The 16,991-nt window shown below is 37.1% G+C and overlaps 1 protein-coding gene across 7 annotated transcripts in view; it reads left to right on the forward strand.

Moving 5' to 3' along the window:
* Window positions 1-16,991, forward strand: part of rims2a (regulating synaptic membrane exocytosis 2a) — a gene marked incomplete at its 5' end in the record, with an annotated part of 182,173 nt that overhangs the window by 142,919 nt on the left and 22,263 nt on the right. For 4 of the 7 annotated variants that reach the window (XM_081389341.1, XM_081389343.1, XM_081389345.1 and 1 more), the window contains one exon: window positions 11,788-12,032. In XM_081389341.1, coding sequence (XP_081245467.1) covers window positions 11,788-12,032 — 245 coding nt within the window. The remainder of the gene's footprint in view (window positions 1-11,787; window positions 12,033-16,991) is intronic. The other 3 variants (XM_081389342.1, XM_081389347.1, XM_081389344.1) reach the window with 1 other exon arrangement.

Genomic DNA, 16,991 nt, shown 5'->3' on the forward strand with positions numbered 1-16,991 from the left:
TATAAGTATGAAGGCGATTTAAGATAGTATTATGGCAGAATTGAATACAGACATGATACGCCAATATATTTTGTTTTCTTTCCATATCTTTGAGCAACATAAATAAACCAGCAGTCCACAGCAATTTGACACTAAAAAAAGATTGTCAGTCTGTCAGTTTTTCAGTTGTTGGTCTATCTAAACATGAGCTGGGTGAATTTTTTAGACGTGGCATTGCTTCTTTCTGCTGTGCTCCATCTTAGCTGTTTTCAAATGCAAGATTGCATTCTGTTTTAGACTGTACTCATTCTGTGCTTCCTGTTTGGGAAGTTTGGAGTTGATGAGGCGAGTTGCCTGCAGTAGCTGTGTTCATTAGGTGGTGCTTCAAGCTGGAATTGATGGTAGTAACATTTTCTCAGAAGGCAAGATTAAATGTGTTTTTTATATATACTTAACTCAATTGGGGCCAGATTTACTAAACAGGTCAAATTCCCTCCAAAAAAACGCTGATGGGAGTGGAAAGTTCTAAATGTGATCTACTGATGACACTGCTTTTTTGGGCAGTAAATAATGGCACAAATACCAGTATATTGACGGGTGCAAACCTTAGTAAATCACCTTGCATGATTCATTTAAATACTCTCCTCCCATAAATTTTGCATCTGAAAGGGAAACTACAAATGCATATGCAAATAAGGTCAGCCGCAAAAATAACCCTCTCCATGCCTTTACAGCGCTAATATTTCACTGTCTGTCTTTAGTAAATCCAAGTAGTTTTGTAACACCAAAAGAGGGTTTGTGCTAGCGCAAGCTGTTAGTAAATATAGCCCTTAGTGTGTTAAATTGACAACCTTTACCTTAAACGTACTTAATTAATGTATGCTTATAGCAATATTAACATCTCATTGCTATTAAACAGCCTCATTAATGTGAAACTGAAGCAGCTATGATAATGTAATCAGATACTGATACTGACTTTCTGCTCTGTATCAAATCATTAACATCTCATTTTCAGAAATATCAAGTAGAGAGGGTCTGAATGAGCTTTGAAAGCTAATTCCTAATTTGCAGGATGCCGTAGACGCTATCAATCTAAGAAAGCCCAGCATGGGAAAAGATAAATGCTGTGCTCTTTACTACACTTTCCGAATTTGCCATTTTTGATCAGGACTGGAAGTTGATGATGGAACTAAATTTCATTAGCATCGCCTAGAGCAGTTTAGCGCTGCGTCAGATTTCATTTAAAGGTCACTTCTCCCTGGAGTAGAGCGGAGAACGTAATAGCTCTAACATTAGAGTTTCTAAATATATGTATATATATATTGAGTTTAATAGAGTCTGGCGTTAGCATGACTGAGCTAATGTCAATAAATGCACAGCACATACAAATGTTGAGTAAAATAGTCCATTTTCAATCAATTTGAACCATTTTTATTGGTACTTTAATAAAAGAACCCTTGTTTTTTTTCTATCAATGAGCTTGTAATGCATTCTGGGATTGCTTTCTCTGTGAAGGAATGGATACATGTGATGCTTTCTTAGAATTTGGCCAAAAATATGAATCCTTAATTCCATAATCGTACTGCCAAGCTTTTGAAACAGTCTTCGTGTCAAGAACGCACCCATGAGGCCTTAAAATACTGCCTATCTAGGCAGCTTACTATGGAACTTAGTACTTTGCATTTTAGTGGCATTCACTAGGCTTTTTATGTTGATCAACTAAAAGTTCACAAGTTCGCAACAACAACTTTTAGTTTTTTTTTACGTTATATCTTGTTTCTTAAAGCATAAAAAAGGAGTTTTTTTCCCTCTGACTGTAAAATGAAGAACGATGAAATCTGTCAATGCCATCCATCCATCACTTTTCCACCATGTCAGTTTCTAAAAATAACTGTCATATGCTAATGAAATAAGGGTATTTGGGCGCATTTCATTTTATTCAGGCCATCAGAGCCCTTGAGTATTCCTCATTAACAGAATATGTATTAATAGTGGCGATTGTTGAATTTCATGCCTTGACTGAATTCCTTGACTGAGTCCTTAAGCCACATTCATTTAGACAATTAACAGAAACGTCAAAAACCTAGGGCGCTGTTTCCATAGAAACATATTTTCTGCACCACCTCCTCTATATATATTTTCAAGGGCAGTGATGGTGAGCACATTCCTTTGTCTTTTTGTCATCATATCTTTTGCGTCCCTCGAAGTATCCCATTATTCATTCACGCTTCTGAAATTGTGTGAGTTCCATCACATGTTGAAATATTGACTGAAGTATCTTGTGAATTTGAAGTCATCATGTTCTTCAATCGTAGAGTTACTGCATAGCTGTTATTGCCAGGCAATGCAATGCCATGAATCTTAAAGACATGTGCATTCCTTCACGAGGCTGTTTTATGTTTATTCTGGTTTCAGCTCTTCAGCAGCCCAAATTTGAGGCGTAGAATGGTTCTAAATCAAGAAACTGATTGATTTAAGCCCATGCGTGCACACACACACAAAAAAATGTGTGTGGGGTTTTGTTTGGTCTAAAGGAACATCGTGGCCTAGATGAAAATGCACTTAGTAAAATCTGCATGAAAAAGGAACAGTCTGCTCAGCTGTGGATGAGCAAAAACATCCCCGGAGAGATTCCACGATGCTCCAAGAACATTTGCCGGAGGGATGGTCTTATCTGCCAAGACCTCCTGATAGACCATCAGGAGAAGCTTTGGATGGAGACTTTGGCCTTTGGTACAGAAATGCTTTGGCAGTATCTGCTATGTCCTTTTTTGACCATCATATAATCCTAGTGTATGTCAGTGGCACAAGGTCTCGCTAAAAGTGATGCTCAGGTGACCTTCTAAGTAAAATTAGATGTTCAGGCTGCAGTTGGGAAACTATGGCTCTGTTCCACCAACTGAGCTGCCTTGCTGCCCTATTGTTAGGGGGCCTTTCCATTTTATTTTATTTTATTTCATTTATTTTTTTATTTTATATATATATATATATATATATATATATATATTTTTTTTTTTTTTTTTTTAATTTATTTATTTATTTATTTATTTATTTTTTATCAAACCCATTAGTATTTTTATTTATTTATTAAAGCTACACTGTGTCATATTTTCCCCCATCTAGTGGTGAAATTGTATATGACTACCCAGTGAATATTAGTTTCTGTTCCTTTGAATTCTGAGGCCGTTTTAACTCCTACGGTGGCCAAAAAGTAACGCAAGTTATACTAGAGGTTGTTCTGGCGTTATGCACAACCATGGGTTAGACAAGCAACTATAAACAAGCGACTCTGTTACATGTCCTCGAAAATAGGCGTGATCCTCCATCTTCAACAGTCTTTCAAATCTGCCGGCAGTCGCAAGTAATCTCCCCCTTGCATTCGTCACGGTGTCACTGAGTGTAAAACGCGAAAGGGCTCTTTGGCGAATGTATTTTCAGGATGGAGGCGCAACATGGCTGCCGCCGTTCGAGCGACTCGCTCGAATGTATTATAAATGGCAGATTTTACGCTTACGAGAATACTTTATTAGTTGGTGGAAGTAATTACACATGAATGAGCACATATACTTTTGATAGAACAAAGTGTTTTTTGCTAAGAATCAACTTAAAAAGTTACACAGTGTAGCTTTAATTAACCCTTTTGCAGTGCAGGTAAGGCCAACATTTTCTTTCATTCTGGTCATTCAGCGTTCCCATTTGTGATGACGGCACTGACTGCAGGCCAGCTCAATGGTGCACATCCATTCACATTTACACACTGTCACATCTCTATGAATTGTCATACTTCATAATATCACCCCAGGTATTGCTCTGGACCGACAGCCTGTTTCAGAAGGCCTCCTTTATTAATCGCAGACCAGATTAAAACACACCAAAGTGCCTGAAGCCGTCAAGGCGTTAGTAATCCTCCAGTAAACACTTGTGCAGTTTGTCAGAATGCTCAATGATCCGTTACAGATAGTGTGGCTTCTCTTTACACTGCCACAGACCATATCCCTCTGGTTACTGTGTTTTCAAGTTTGAAGTGTTTAAAAATATATATACTGTATATATTTTAACTTCACCAGATGAAATTGCTGTTAAATATGATGGAAATCTACAATTTTACATTGCTGGGATAAATTCTGGTAAATTTTCAACAACATTCATCATACTTTTAGATTTTAGATATGATTCATGGTGAAATTATAATTTTTTATGTTTGTTTGTAGTCAAACTGTGTGCTTAAACTGATTAATACTTAAAGGGTCCTATTTTAACGATCTAAGCGCATGGTCTAAAGCGCAGGGCGCAAATTCACTTAGGGTGTGTCCGAATCCACTTTTGCTAGTTTATTGACGGGAGAAATGGTTGTGGTCTAAAAGGGTTGTCCCTATTCTCTTAATGAGTAATGGGTGTGTCTTGAGATTTACATGCGTTAAACCAATCAGAGTCTCATCTCCCATTCCCTTTAAATGCCAGTTGAGCTCGCGCCATAAGCAGAGTGTACGCCTATAGGCGCACATTACTAACGCGCTCTTTAAATAACCCAAAAAAATATTGCGCCATTGACTTTAGACCAGGTTTCAGTTGGTCAATGGCGCAGTCTATTTCTGTTGCTTCAAAATAGCAACGCACCAACAATGCGCCAGAACGCACCTCGTTTTCAGACCAGCACGCCCATGGGCGCACAATGGGAGCAGATGCATTTGCTATTTGAACAACTTGGCGCAGGACGTGAAAATGATAACTGCGTCAGGCTGAAACTAGCAAAAAACACTTGCGTCGCGCTTGGCACTGCATTGCGCCGGGTGTAAGATAGGGCCCAAACTCTTACACAGAGCCGGATTAACGCAAAGGCAAACTAGGCACGTGCCTAGGGCCCGATTGGCGGGATGGGGCCCAGACAGAGGGACAAAAAAAAAAAAAAAAAAGTACAAATGTCCTATCTACAATTTATTTCAATATTTATTAATTCACTATAAATAGTGACGATGTTTATCTTAACCATAGACTGTTACATTACTGCAGTTAAACCAATTAATGTGTGCCGGCTTCTGAAAGTATGTGTAACGAACGCATCCATCAGATGCTGCGAGGCTAAAGCCTAATAAGCACACAAAGAAGCACAGCTCATAATGCAGGTGTGAGAGTTGTCGTCATCTATTTTGGAGTGATTGCAATGTATTCTAAATATAAACTTGTACTGTAGATCAGCGTCATTTCTGGAAAAATCATTCACCGCTTTATTACGAGTTTAAAAGAGCGCGAGCGTCATTAACGTGCCCAGACGCGACGCTTTGAATTTGCGCGTACAATGAATAACATCGCGTCGGGAGCTGACTAGTAAAAAAGCTACAAAATTAAAAGACAAGACGTCTGTATTCTAAGTTAAAAAGCCAACACACTACAACATTTTTAAATGTTTCAAATAGTCTAAAGGATCTCATATATATGGGTCTATCTTCTAAATTCTGCTGATGATTAGATTCCTGACATTACGCCAATAATTTCACTTTATATATTTTTTTCTGCTCAGTAGCGATCGTGTCTTTCTCTTCCACTTGATTTGTGTATAGCATATTTAAGGTAGCAATGCAATATATAAAGCACTTATGCTCATCTACTGAAGTGGGATTCTGGAACTGTGAATAAATTGAATAAAACAGCAAAATAACAACAACAACAATAACATCTTCATTAAACAAAAAAGAGATTACCGTAGATAAAGTTTGATTAATATGTACAGTACCGGTAAAAGTCTGGACCCATTACTATTTTTAATGTTTTTGAAAGGAGTTTATTATTATGCTCTACAAGCCTGCATTTATTTGATCAAAAATACAGAAAAAAAAATATATGTGTTAAATATATAAAAAGTGATAGTGAAGACTTTTTTAAAACAACTCTTTAATAATCAAAAATCCTGAAAAAAAGTATCACAGGTTATAAAATAAATATTAAGCACCATTTCTAACATTTGATAATAAATCAGAATGATCACGTGGCACTAAATTCAGCTTTGCATCACAGAAATATAAAGTATAGTAAAATAGAAAACCATTATTTTAAATTTTAATAATATTTCACTTTATTATTTTTCTGTTTTTTTGATCAAATAAATCCAGGCTTGATGAGCATAAGAGACTTCTTTCAAAAACATTAAAAATAGTAATGTGTCCAAACTTATGTACTGTGTAAGTAAAAATATACTGCTTTTAAAATTAAATGTTGTATAAATAAAAAGGTTAGGAATCATATTTGTTTCAAGTGTTTTTTTATTGGGGGTGGGGGGCCTCCAACATGAATTTTGCCTAGGGCCTCCTAATGTCTAGAACCGGCTCTGCTCTTACACACACATTGATCTCTTTTGGGTCTTGTGTGTTTGTCAGATAGTGGAATCTCTCTCACAGTGGCAGCACTACCGCACACATTTTACACACACCTCAATAAAGTTAATCATCAAAAAAGTTAGGCCACTTTTGTGTGCAATAGTTCAGAGAAAAAAACTTCACTCATCACCTGCAGTCCAGTTTAACTGCTATCTCTGACTATATAATGCAATATTATTTATTAATAATAATTCCAGATTAATATTACTATTGTTTTTCATATTAATTATAAGTTTTATATTTTAGCATGTTCTGAGTTATGTTCAAGACTCAAAATATTTTTTGAGATGATTTTTATTGTTGTTGTTGATTGTAATAATAGTTTCATATTTTAGCATGTTTGAGTTATGTTCGAATGCTCAAATATTTGTTATGCTCAAGACTCAAATTATTATTATTATGGAGTTTTGAGATGTGATTATTTTTCATGCCATTTTAATTTCATATTTTTATGGAAAATGTACTGTTAGTCCAGTTTGGATGAGTGAAGTAAAAAAAAAATTCATGCCATCATTTTATATTTCATGACATTTACAAAGAAAAAGGCTTCAGGCCCTGTGTTTTAATCTGGTCTGCTTCTAGAAACTCTCTATATGATTAATAAAGGTTGCTTTCTGAAGCAAGCTATTTGTCTGGAGCAAGAATGATCATTAAAGAAGACTTGACATTTTATATCTGGAAGGATGTTCACCTTTGAGAAGACACTGTTAAGGCCCATTCACACCAAGGACAATAAATATAACGATAACTATATTAGCATCCTGTTTATTCTAAGCTCATGCTCGTCTGTCACTTTAAATGCTTGAGCTCGTTACAGCAGGATGGATTCTGATTGGTTGTCTATGTTTTTATCGTTCATCAGCTGGATAAAATCGTTCTGAAAGTGATTCCAACGATATTGTTTCTTTGTGCCGTTATCATTACAGCTGTGGTGTTATTACAGCTTTATAGTTATCGTCCTTGGAGTGAATGGGCCTTTGGGAGACTTTGACTTTCTTAGATTTTGGTGTTTTTGACCTGTGGTCAGGTTTTCAAACTACAGATTAGACCTTCTTTATCCATATAACCATGTAGTATATATAACCACAAAATGTGCTTCTTGTTGTCTTTGTGAATTTGTTCGCAAACTTTTGCAGAGATAATTCCCTGACTGTCTGTCAATCAGGCGGTGAGACATAATCCAGAAAGATAGATGTGTCTCTGTCATACAGCAGCATGAAGGATTTGTATGTTGATGTCCGGCATTAATCTCCACCTGGGTTTTATGTCTGTCAGAGCGGCTCTATGACCCTTTCTCATTACGTTGATGAGAGGGAGGTAATGGCCATCTGAACCCCTGCGGCGGTCTGACACATCTCTCTGTGAGATCTCACGTGCGCACTGCTGGAGGAAACTGTCTGCATGATAAATAGTGTCTGCCAGCATCCCGTCCAATCAATCAGTCTATGGAACAGTATCTCTTTAGGGCTGTGATTAACTCTGAAACAGTTGTGTTGGGCTGTGATTTCCCTCAGACACTTATATCGCTACAATAGGGACAGAAACACAATTCATTCAGTTCTTATTCACTCTCAGAAAAAAAGGTACAAAAGCTGTCACTGGGACATTACCCTTCAAAAGGGATCTAATATGTACCATTTAGGTACTAATATGTACACTTTTGGTACCAATATGTACATTTGAGGGACTTAAATGCACTCTTTAGGTACAAAGGTGTACCTTTTGAAAAGGTACCACCACAGTGACAGCTTTTGTACCTTTTTTTCTGAGAGTTGCTGTGTAATGACAGTAGTTTACACCAAACCAGCTGCTGGCAGCTTTGAGAATGCTAGAAGTACGTGCATTGTGCTATTAATCGACTCCTAAATCATTTTAGAGCACTTTTGGGGGGGGGGGGCGTTTCACATAGAATATTTTCTTGCGTCAATCTGTGCAGTTTCTTATTGTGTTTCTGTGTAAACACCAGTGTTGTTATTGTTCACTAAAACTACACTGAAACCCTAACGCTTAATTGATTTGAGTAGGACAAACTTAAATGAAACTAATTAGTTTAGACAAATGAACTTTTATGAGTATTTAGCACTTTCTTTTTCTTTCAAGTTCACAGAACTTATATATTTTAAGTAAACTGAATTTCCATTGTTTTGAGTTTTATGAAATTATTTTTTTTAATTTAGACGAACTTAAGTTTAACTGAAACTGGGCTGGGATTTTTTATTTCCCAGCATGCTTTGCCCATGGCACTCGAAAGGGACAGTACATGTTAAAATTAAGTGTAATATAATGGGGGGGTTTTTTGTGCTAGATTAATGTTAAGTGGGAGATTTAAAAATCATTTTCATTATTTTAAATAAAATGTAAATATTCAATTAAAAACTTTTACAACTTAAATTTAAACTCTATTTCTCAAAGTTTGCTATCTTCTGTGTTTCTTATAAGTATACACTTTTCATTAAATGCGAGTTCACTGCTGTAGAGTGTAGTGATAGTCTATTGATACTGGCAGTGTTTTCCACTCTTTCTCATGCGATATATCAGTCCTAAATTTTTCAGGATCCAAGATTAGCAGATGACAGACAGCTTGATGTGACATGGCTGTATTTGAGCAAAGCTGTAGGGAAGGGCTGCATTTCGAAAAGGCTAATTGTAGTAATTGAAGAACATGTTGTCAGAGCTCATTGATTTCCATTGCATGTGTCTGTGGCCCTAATTCTATTGATGAAGAAGAAGAGTAGACCTCTCTATGGCCGCACGTGTATCATTTAAGCACATTTGTAATCATTAAGATTTCATTAGGTTCCTTTGTCCAGGAAGTCATTTGTCTCTTTGCTTCGCGGTTCGTTCACAGCAGCGCGAGACGCTAATTTAATCTTTTTACACGTGTCTTTTTTTCTTTTTTTTGTCATGGAGAAAGAAAAATAGACCAGCATGTGTGGAATATAGAGCAGCATGCATTAACTGCTGAATGTGAGGTGCTAGACAGCATTTTAAGGCGTTATAAGCGTGCTCCCATCAGTCCCATGATGCATTACCACAAGTTTATTCAAGATGGTGGAGGAAGCAACTCTAGATATATATTTTTTTCACCATGGAAAATGTATACAAATAGTTTCATCAAATTGTTTAGTAAATGGACTGTTTTTCTCCTATATGTGCGTGTGCTACTTTATTTATTTTTAATGCTCATTATTCCACGAGTACTGCTTAGTTAGACATGCTAACATCAGACTCTTGTGTAGCACTCCTGATAACCATTGTATAATTCATAGCTGCCATTTAATTGAAACATTCAATATAGTAATGTATAAATCACTCTTTTCAGTTTATTGTTATTTTATTAGTCATCAAACTTGGTTAGGGTTAGGAGTGAGTAGCGTATCCTACTGAAAGTCCATTTACATTAATACATTAGAAGTAACACTGCACATACGTTCTCTGAAAACAATGCTGAACAATGTTGATTCTCAAGCCAGTTTATCTTGTTTTAGATATTTTAACTAGAAAACAATATAAAAATACTCATGAGAATAGAACTTTTGCAGTTTTTGTGCAGAATATTGCCAAAGTAGTATGAATAGTATGTAGACCACCATGGTGAACATCAAGTACATTCCAATCAACCAATCAGATTTGAGGGACAAGTTTACAGTTTATGTCAAGTTTAGGTTTACAACCAGGGCTAGGTGCTTCTACATCAGTGTTATTCACCTGTCATTTCCCTCTGATTTAAGTTAGAGCTATTAGGTCTATGTTTTCAGACAGGATATTGTTCCAGGATCAACAGCATATGTTGGAATATGTGGAACATAATGGTAACCAAGGTGCAACCTGATCTAGAACTTTTAACTAGTAGTTTCTTGTGTATTCTTGGTGTAATCTTTGACGTTTGAAGGGATAATTCAGCCCTAAAATAAAAATTAAGTCATAATTTACTCACTCTGGTCTTATTCTAATGCCGTATGCACTTCTTTTTTTTTTTTATGGACCACAAAAGGAGATTTTTCTTTTTTTAATTGTCCCGCTCGCACTATCAAAGTATCAAAGAATGTTCACCCCGTCTTGCCCCTTTGGTCTATCGGATCACAAGTGGACGATGCTAAATACAGGTGTAAATGGGGTCTAAAACGTTTTAAGCTTGTCCACTTCCGACCACTTCCAGAGGTTGTCGAAAACGCATTCGACCGGATTGCTTTCGTAGCGTAAACACTCATGTGGTCGAATGTGTTCGAACAGCCACAAAAGACGCCTACTCTCCGTCTACTGACTTAATGTGTAAACTTTATGGGAAGCGCACTAGCCAGACGGGATTTGAATTTTGTTGGCTGAGGACCCAAGTTTGGTTTGAAGACGAAAAACTTACCAAGCACAATGTTCTTTCACCATTCCTGATTTCTAACACGCACTCACAGCGTTCGGCTGGTCTTGCGGCTGTCAGAGCAGAAACGAAAGCTGCTGCTCTCCATATGTTTTTCTGTCGTCTCCGCGCACGTTCATATGTAAATTGTGCAAGCTTTTTTTGTCCATTACATCGAAAGATCTGAAAAAAACATACATTTATCCGCACATAGACCCTCCCCTTGAAGAAATCAGGACAGAAGTGGTTGAAAGTGGACAAAAGAGATGGCTTAAAACACCAGGTGTAAACCGGAATGTGTCTCCTTCATCTACTTGTGATCCAATTGACCAAAATGCATTTTAATATGGCCTGAGTGAAAAAAGTACACGTGTACTTTTTGGGGATTTCTAGGCGTTGTATTTCATGTCGTGTTTTTGTTAATCTTGATTTCACACAACCCCCAGAACACTTGGAATATACGGCACGTGTCGCATGGGATCTATTTCTGATACTTTTGCGTCTTTTTTAAAAAGCTTGATGCTGGTTGCTATTCAATGCCATTATGTGGATGAGCGCGAGGACATTTAAAAAAAAAAAATCTTCTTGTGTGGTCCGTAAAAGAAAGAAGGGCATACGGTATTAGAACAACACCAGGTTGAGTAAATTATGACTTTAATTTCCTTTTAGGGTGAACTATCTTTATGGTCTAAGACCTTGGAAGTCTCTTTTTACAATACATTAACTGCAGTATGTTTGCTTTAATGTGAGAGAACTTGCGACAGTTGTTTACCATTGTAGATAGACACGCTGTAGTAGTTGAAGATGCCGTTCATCACTTCATTTATACTTGTTTTACCACTAAAACTCAACACCCAGAACATATGCCAAAAGTTTACTGTGAAGTACCCTGAGCTGATTGGAGGCCTAAACCCTTTAACCTTTAACCTATGACCTGAATCTCCGCTCCCCTTCTCCCTCCACTTACCTAACTCTCTACTTTCTCTTCTCCATCGTCCATCCATCCATCCATTCATCCATCCTCTACTCTACCCCTCTGCTGCTCCTCCTTCATGTCTCTCCTCCATGGGCCGCCACTGACAGTGAATTTACATCCAAAATGAAAAACAGGCAAATGGGAACGGCGGACGGGGGCACCATGACCAAGAGCACCAGCATCGGCGGGGACATGTGCAGTCTGGAGAAGACCGACGGCAGCCAGTCAGACACGGCCGTGAGCCTGGTGGGAACCGATGTCAAGAAACGGCGCTCCAGCATCGGTGCCAAGATGGCGGCAGTCGTGGGGTTGAGTCGAAAGAGTCGCAGCGCCTCACAGCTCAGCCAGACAGGTAGGAGTCCAGTCACGTCTGTCCTCGTGTTTGTCTCTAACTCAGCGTCCTTTCTTTTCCTTTTGCTGTCTGTATGTTTTTCTCAACCCCTTACAGAGAGTACTTTTCTAGCATCAGCTCTAACAACCTAACAACTTTTGTTTAAACAACCTGTTTCTCAAAGTGTAAATTGGGTCAGTGCAGGACCGAGGACCACCGAATAATTGAGATCTTCTGTTTTACACCTCTCTCTCTTTCTTTCTGTTGCTGTTCTTCTGAAGTGACAAAAGTTCTCCAACTGTTTGCAGCTTTTTATTTCAGCCGAGTGTGTGATTAATGAATATCAGACTGCTTGAAGTTTGAATCGTTCTGTGCTGTTGCATTATGATTGTTTTATTTGGCATACACACAAAAGTAACATGGTATTACCTGGTATTACTTGTGGTAATTTCAGCAGCACTTTATTTTACTGTCCTGTTTAATACTATGAACTTTTGAATACTAAGTCCTGTTCCATTCTATGTACTTATTATAGTAATTGCAATAACTGGTTAATAACTATGTACTAACCCTGAACCTATCCCTAAACCTAACCTTAACCCATGTAGTTACCTTATATTACCCAGTACTTTCTTAGGTAGGTACACGTAGGTGCATGTACTGTAAAATAAAGTGCAACCATAATTTCATTTTTTTGGACATTTATCATTTTAATGCCATGGTTTTATTTGACTGCATGTATATGATAATCATTTAGTACCATGGTATATATCAAAATACTATGACATTACTATAGTACATGTCCAAAATGATGGCATTTTAACATTATATCATAGTAATACCATGTCTTTTTGTTGATGTACTTGAATATGTTTGTGTTGTGGTTGAAGGTTGTTGGATTATGATTGTTTTATTTAAAATGGCAGGTTGCTGGTGCATTTGTTACATTTGGTAAAACAATATAAAATTGTCCATGTTGCTCATAAATATTTCATTTCAGTTAGCGCTCTCGATGATTTTATATTCCCAGGTGCTGCAGTCTGAAGCGTATCACACTACTGATGTTACACATATTCTCAACTCTTCTGTCTCAAACACAATACTTACTTATAGTACTCTGGTAGTACCATGGTAAAGTGATGGCATCAGATGCAAATACCATGGTACTTTGATATATACCATGGTACTGAATTTTATGTATGTGGTCCCTAGTGAAAAAGAAATGTATAATATAATATAAAAATAAATGTATTTGAAATACATTTATTTTGTGCTATGTACAATACATTTACATATTTACGTACTTAATATAAATACCCTGCAATTGTACTTTTGGTATGCTAAATTGGAACAACTAATTTTGTACTAAATGCACTTTAATTGTACAGAAGTAGAGCTGAAGTCCAACTTAAGATATAATTAAGTATACTTGACTGTGCTAAAATGGAATATTGCAAGTATACTTTAGGTACACTTTAAATATCTTGCATTTAAAGACTGATATTATACAGAGATCATACTATCCTTACTAATAATGATATTAAAACACATTTTAGGCTTAATATTAAGAAATGTGTATTAATAAAAGTTAATGTCAAGCCCTGAATATGATGATAATTCAGCAACGTGGTATATATCAAAGTCCTGTAGTATTGGCATCTGACACCTTCATTTTACCATGGTATCATCACAAGACTTTTTAAGGGAATGCATTATTAATTCTCTTAAAAATAAATAAAAATAAAACAGCAGTTCTTTTACAGATTTATGATTTCTCTTTACAACACTATAAACTACTGTTATGATTCACATAATCTCTGCAAAGACTTTTGTTTTCTGCCATAATCTGTCTGTCCAGAGTTTTCATGGTTTGCTGTAATTGAGCAGCGTGAGTGTATCCTCCAGTGTCGGCACATTTATCTAATCTATTTGTGTCAGTGAACGTCTGATAGAAACACTTTTAAAAATGCCACTGTTTATCCTGAGGTCAGAGTATTTCTTTGCCGTCTGCAGCCCACGCTCACCCGCTAACCGACTCATTGGCTGGCACTGGCTATACTGGCTCAAGTCTGAATGGTGGCGTGCAGGTAGATCACATGCCCAAAGAAATGAACACAGCTCTTCAGACGGCTCGTGCTCAGCCTGCACATGGCAGGTGGTCAGTAGTGTGTCTTTAATAAGTTAGGCTGGCTGCCAGGGGCCGTAGCACTCTGTCATGTCTCATGGGGTGTGTTGTGTCTTCTGCTTGTCTGTGATGTCTTTTAGCTTCCTTCCACTTGCAGAATTTCTGCTTGCAAAAAAGAGGTCACAAACACAGACCATTGGTCTGAAATTTGGCAATATATTTTGTTTTTGTTCTTGCATTAAGCTGATGTGTGCACAAAATTTGTCAGTGTTAAAATGCTTTTTCTAAAATTAGAAAAATAAAATAAATTATTGTTTATATCATTTGAGTTATTCTCAAGATATGGTACAGTATGTTCATTTGTCATATATCATGTTTACACCCGAATTGTGAATTAAATTTATGCAGAAAATCTGAATATCACAAAAACAATTTGTACCTAAAGCAGCGCTTCGGTTCAATGTGTTCGAGAGAACAAAATTGTTATTTACAGGGAAATTGGCACAAAATAGAAATGCGTGTTGTTTCCACTGGGGACATGACTGTGGGTTTTTTATTAAATTAAATGTATTTCTTGTTTACTATAGTCATCGTTGACAGATGTTTGAATTAGCTTTTATTTTTAAATGTTTAGTTTTAATTTAATTTTTAGATTTAGTTAAGTGCACTTGTAATTTTATTTAAATTTATTTAAATTTATTTATGTTTTTAGTTTCAAAAGTTAAAGGTTTATTCTAATATAGTTAATAATAATAATAAGATGATTTGCGGTGATATTGTTCTAATATTTTGTTCTTTGAGCAAATGATTCAGTCACATGACTGGAGTCAAAGTCACATGACATTTTTGATTCTTATCTACTCAATTAGGGGCCGTTTGCACGACATTTTCAACTATAAACGGAACACTTTTTATGCGTTTGGCCGTTCATTCCCTAGTGAAAAAAACCTATACCAAAATGTATTTAAAATACATTTGTTTCATACTAAGTATACTAAAAACCCATTAACATATTTACTGACATATCGCTTTAGACTTACTGATATAAATATTATATTTAAACTTAATATTTATTTTTCACAAGGTTTTACACGACACTGACATTTTGGGGGTCTGAAAACTTTTTTAGAGTGCAAGTTTTTGAAAACGATACCGTTATCGTCTCCGTATAAACAACAAAAATGCGAATTTGTTAATACGGTGATATAATGTGCATGCGTATTACGTGTTCAGTCTATAGGGGTGCAGTGTTTCCTTACAAAGTGACATCGCCAACTACTGGCCTGGCATGAATAATACAGCGTTTTAGTTGTTTTTGCGGATACGTGTGAGCGGGGATCATTTTGAAATAGACATATTTTCTTCCTTTTTGGGGCAAAATTTTAAACAAACTCAACACTGAGAATACCAACCAGACATATGAGAAATGAATGTTCGTAGTGAGATCCGGTGTGCTGTTTTATTTGGTGCTTTAAAGTTTAGAAAGCCGCCTGCTCAGTGTCATGCTCAATATAGCAGCATTTCACCTGGAACGGGAAATCAGGTCTGGCTGAGATGTGCAGCTCCAAACACCAGCTCATGCGATGTGAATCATAGAGCCTATCAATTTTTCAGGCCGAGCTTTTAGCTGCTGTGCACGTGCTGGCCTGTGAAATCCCTGGCCTGTTTCTCAAAGCCCAGTCCGACTCTCTGGCTGCTTCCTGCTCCACTTTGTTGTGCTTAATTCAGAAAGCCTGAAAGCCTTGTAGAGAGGCCATGGAGCACAGACACACATTTCAAAAAGAGGTTATTCTAGGCCTTTACTGTGTGAAAAGATTTGTGTTTGAAATGTGCATATATAGACTAGACTGCAGAAGATCCCCTGAGACTCGTCCTCTATGTCTAATTCACTAATAATTGATTTGATGGATGGATGGATGGATGGGTGGATGGATGGATGGATGGATGGACGGATGCATGGATGGATGAATGGATGGATGGATGGATGGATGGGTGGGTGGGTGGTTGGATGGATTGATGGGTTTATAGATGGAAGGGTGGATGGGTGAGTATATGGATGGATGGATGATTGGATGAATGGATTGTTGGGTGGGTGGATGGATGGATGGATGGAGTGATGGCTGTATGGATGGAAGGGTGGATGGATGGATGGATGATTGGATGGATGGATGGATGGATGGATGGATGATTGGATGGATGGATGGAAGGGTGGGTAGATGGATGGATGGATGGATGGATGGATGGATGGATGGATTGATGGATGCAGCCTTGGTGAGCAATAGACTTCTTCCAAAAACAAAAAAAATCTTACCTACCCCAAACTTTCGAATGGTAGTGTATATATAATTTTATATATATATTATTATATATTTTTTTTACAGATACAGTTAAATCAACTAAAAATCACTGCTGATTTAATGTTGACTTAATAGCCTGCCTTTATGAGGATGTGCAGTGACATTCACATTAGCTAGGTGAACTTGCGTCATAACTGTTATTATTTTAGTGTATTTAAGTGTATCTGCATTCAGGAGCAGAACTGTCCATTTTGTGTTTACATGGAATATTTTGCCTCCATATTACAGGTTATTTTACTGTATCTCTGCACTGTGAGTGTCCATGAGAATCCGCTGGAGTCCTGCAGACTGCTCTAATTAATCTTTGATGACAAGATCTGCAGGAGAGAGCTTCATGGAGCTGAAGCCTCACGGTTTTATTCATGACCAAGCTGAATCATCGTTCTGATTTATGGTGGCCGATTGTTCCTCTCGGCGTTTTTAGAGGCCTGAATTCTCTTGTAATTATACCCAGCGCTCCATGGAGCTCACATCTAACCTCTGCTGATCTTCTCTTGC

This window comes from Scardinius erythrophthalmus, assembly GCF_964197995.2.
Source record: "Scardinius erythrophthalmus genome assembly, chromosome: 16".
NCBI classification, from domain to species: domain Eukaryota; kingdom Metazoa; phylum Chordata; class Actinopteri; order Cypriniformes; family Leuciscidae; genus Scardinius; species Scardinius erythrophthalmus.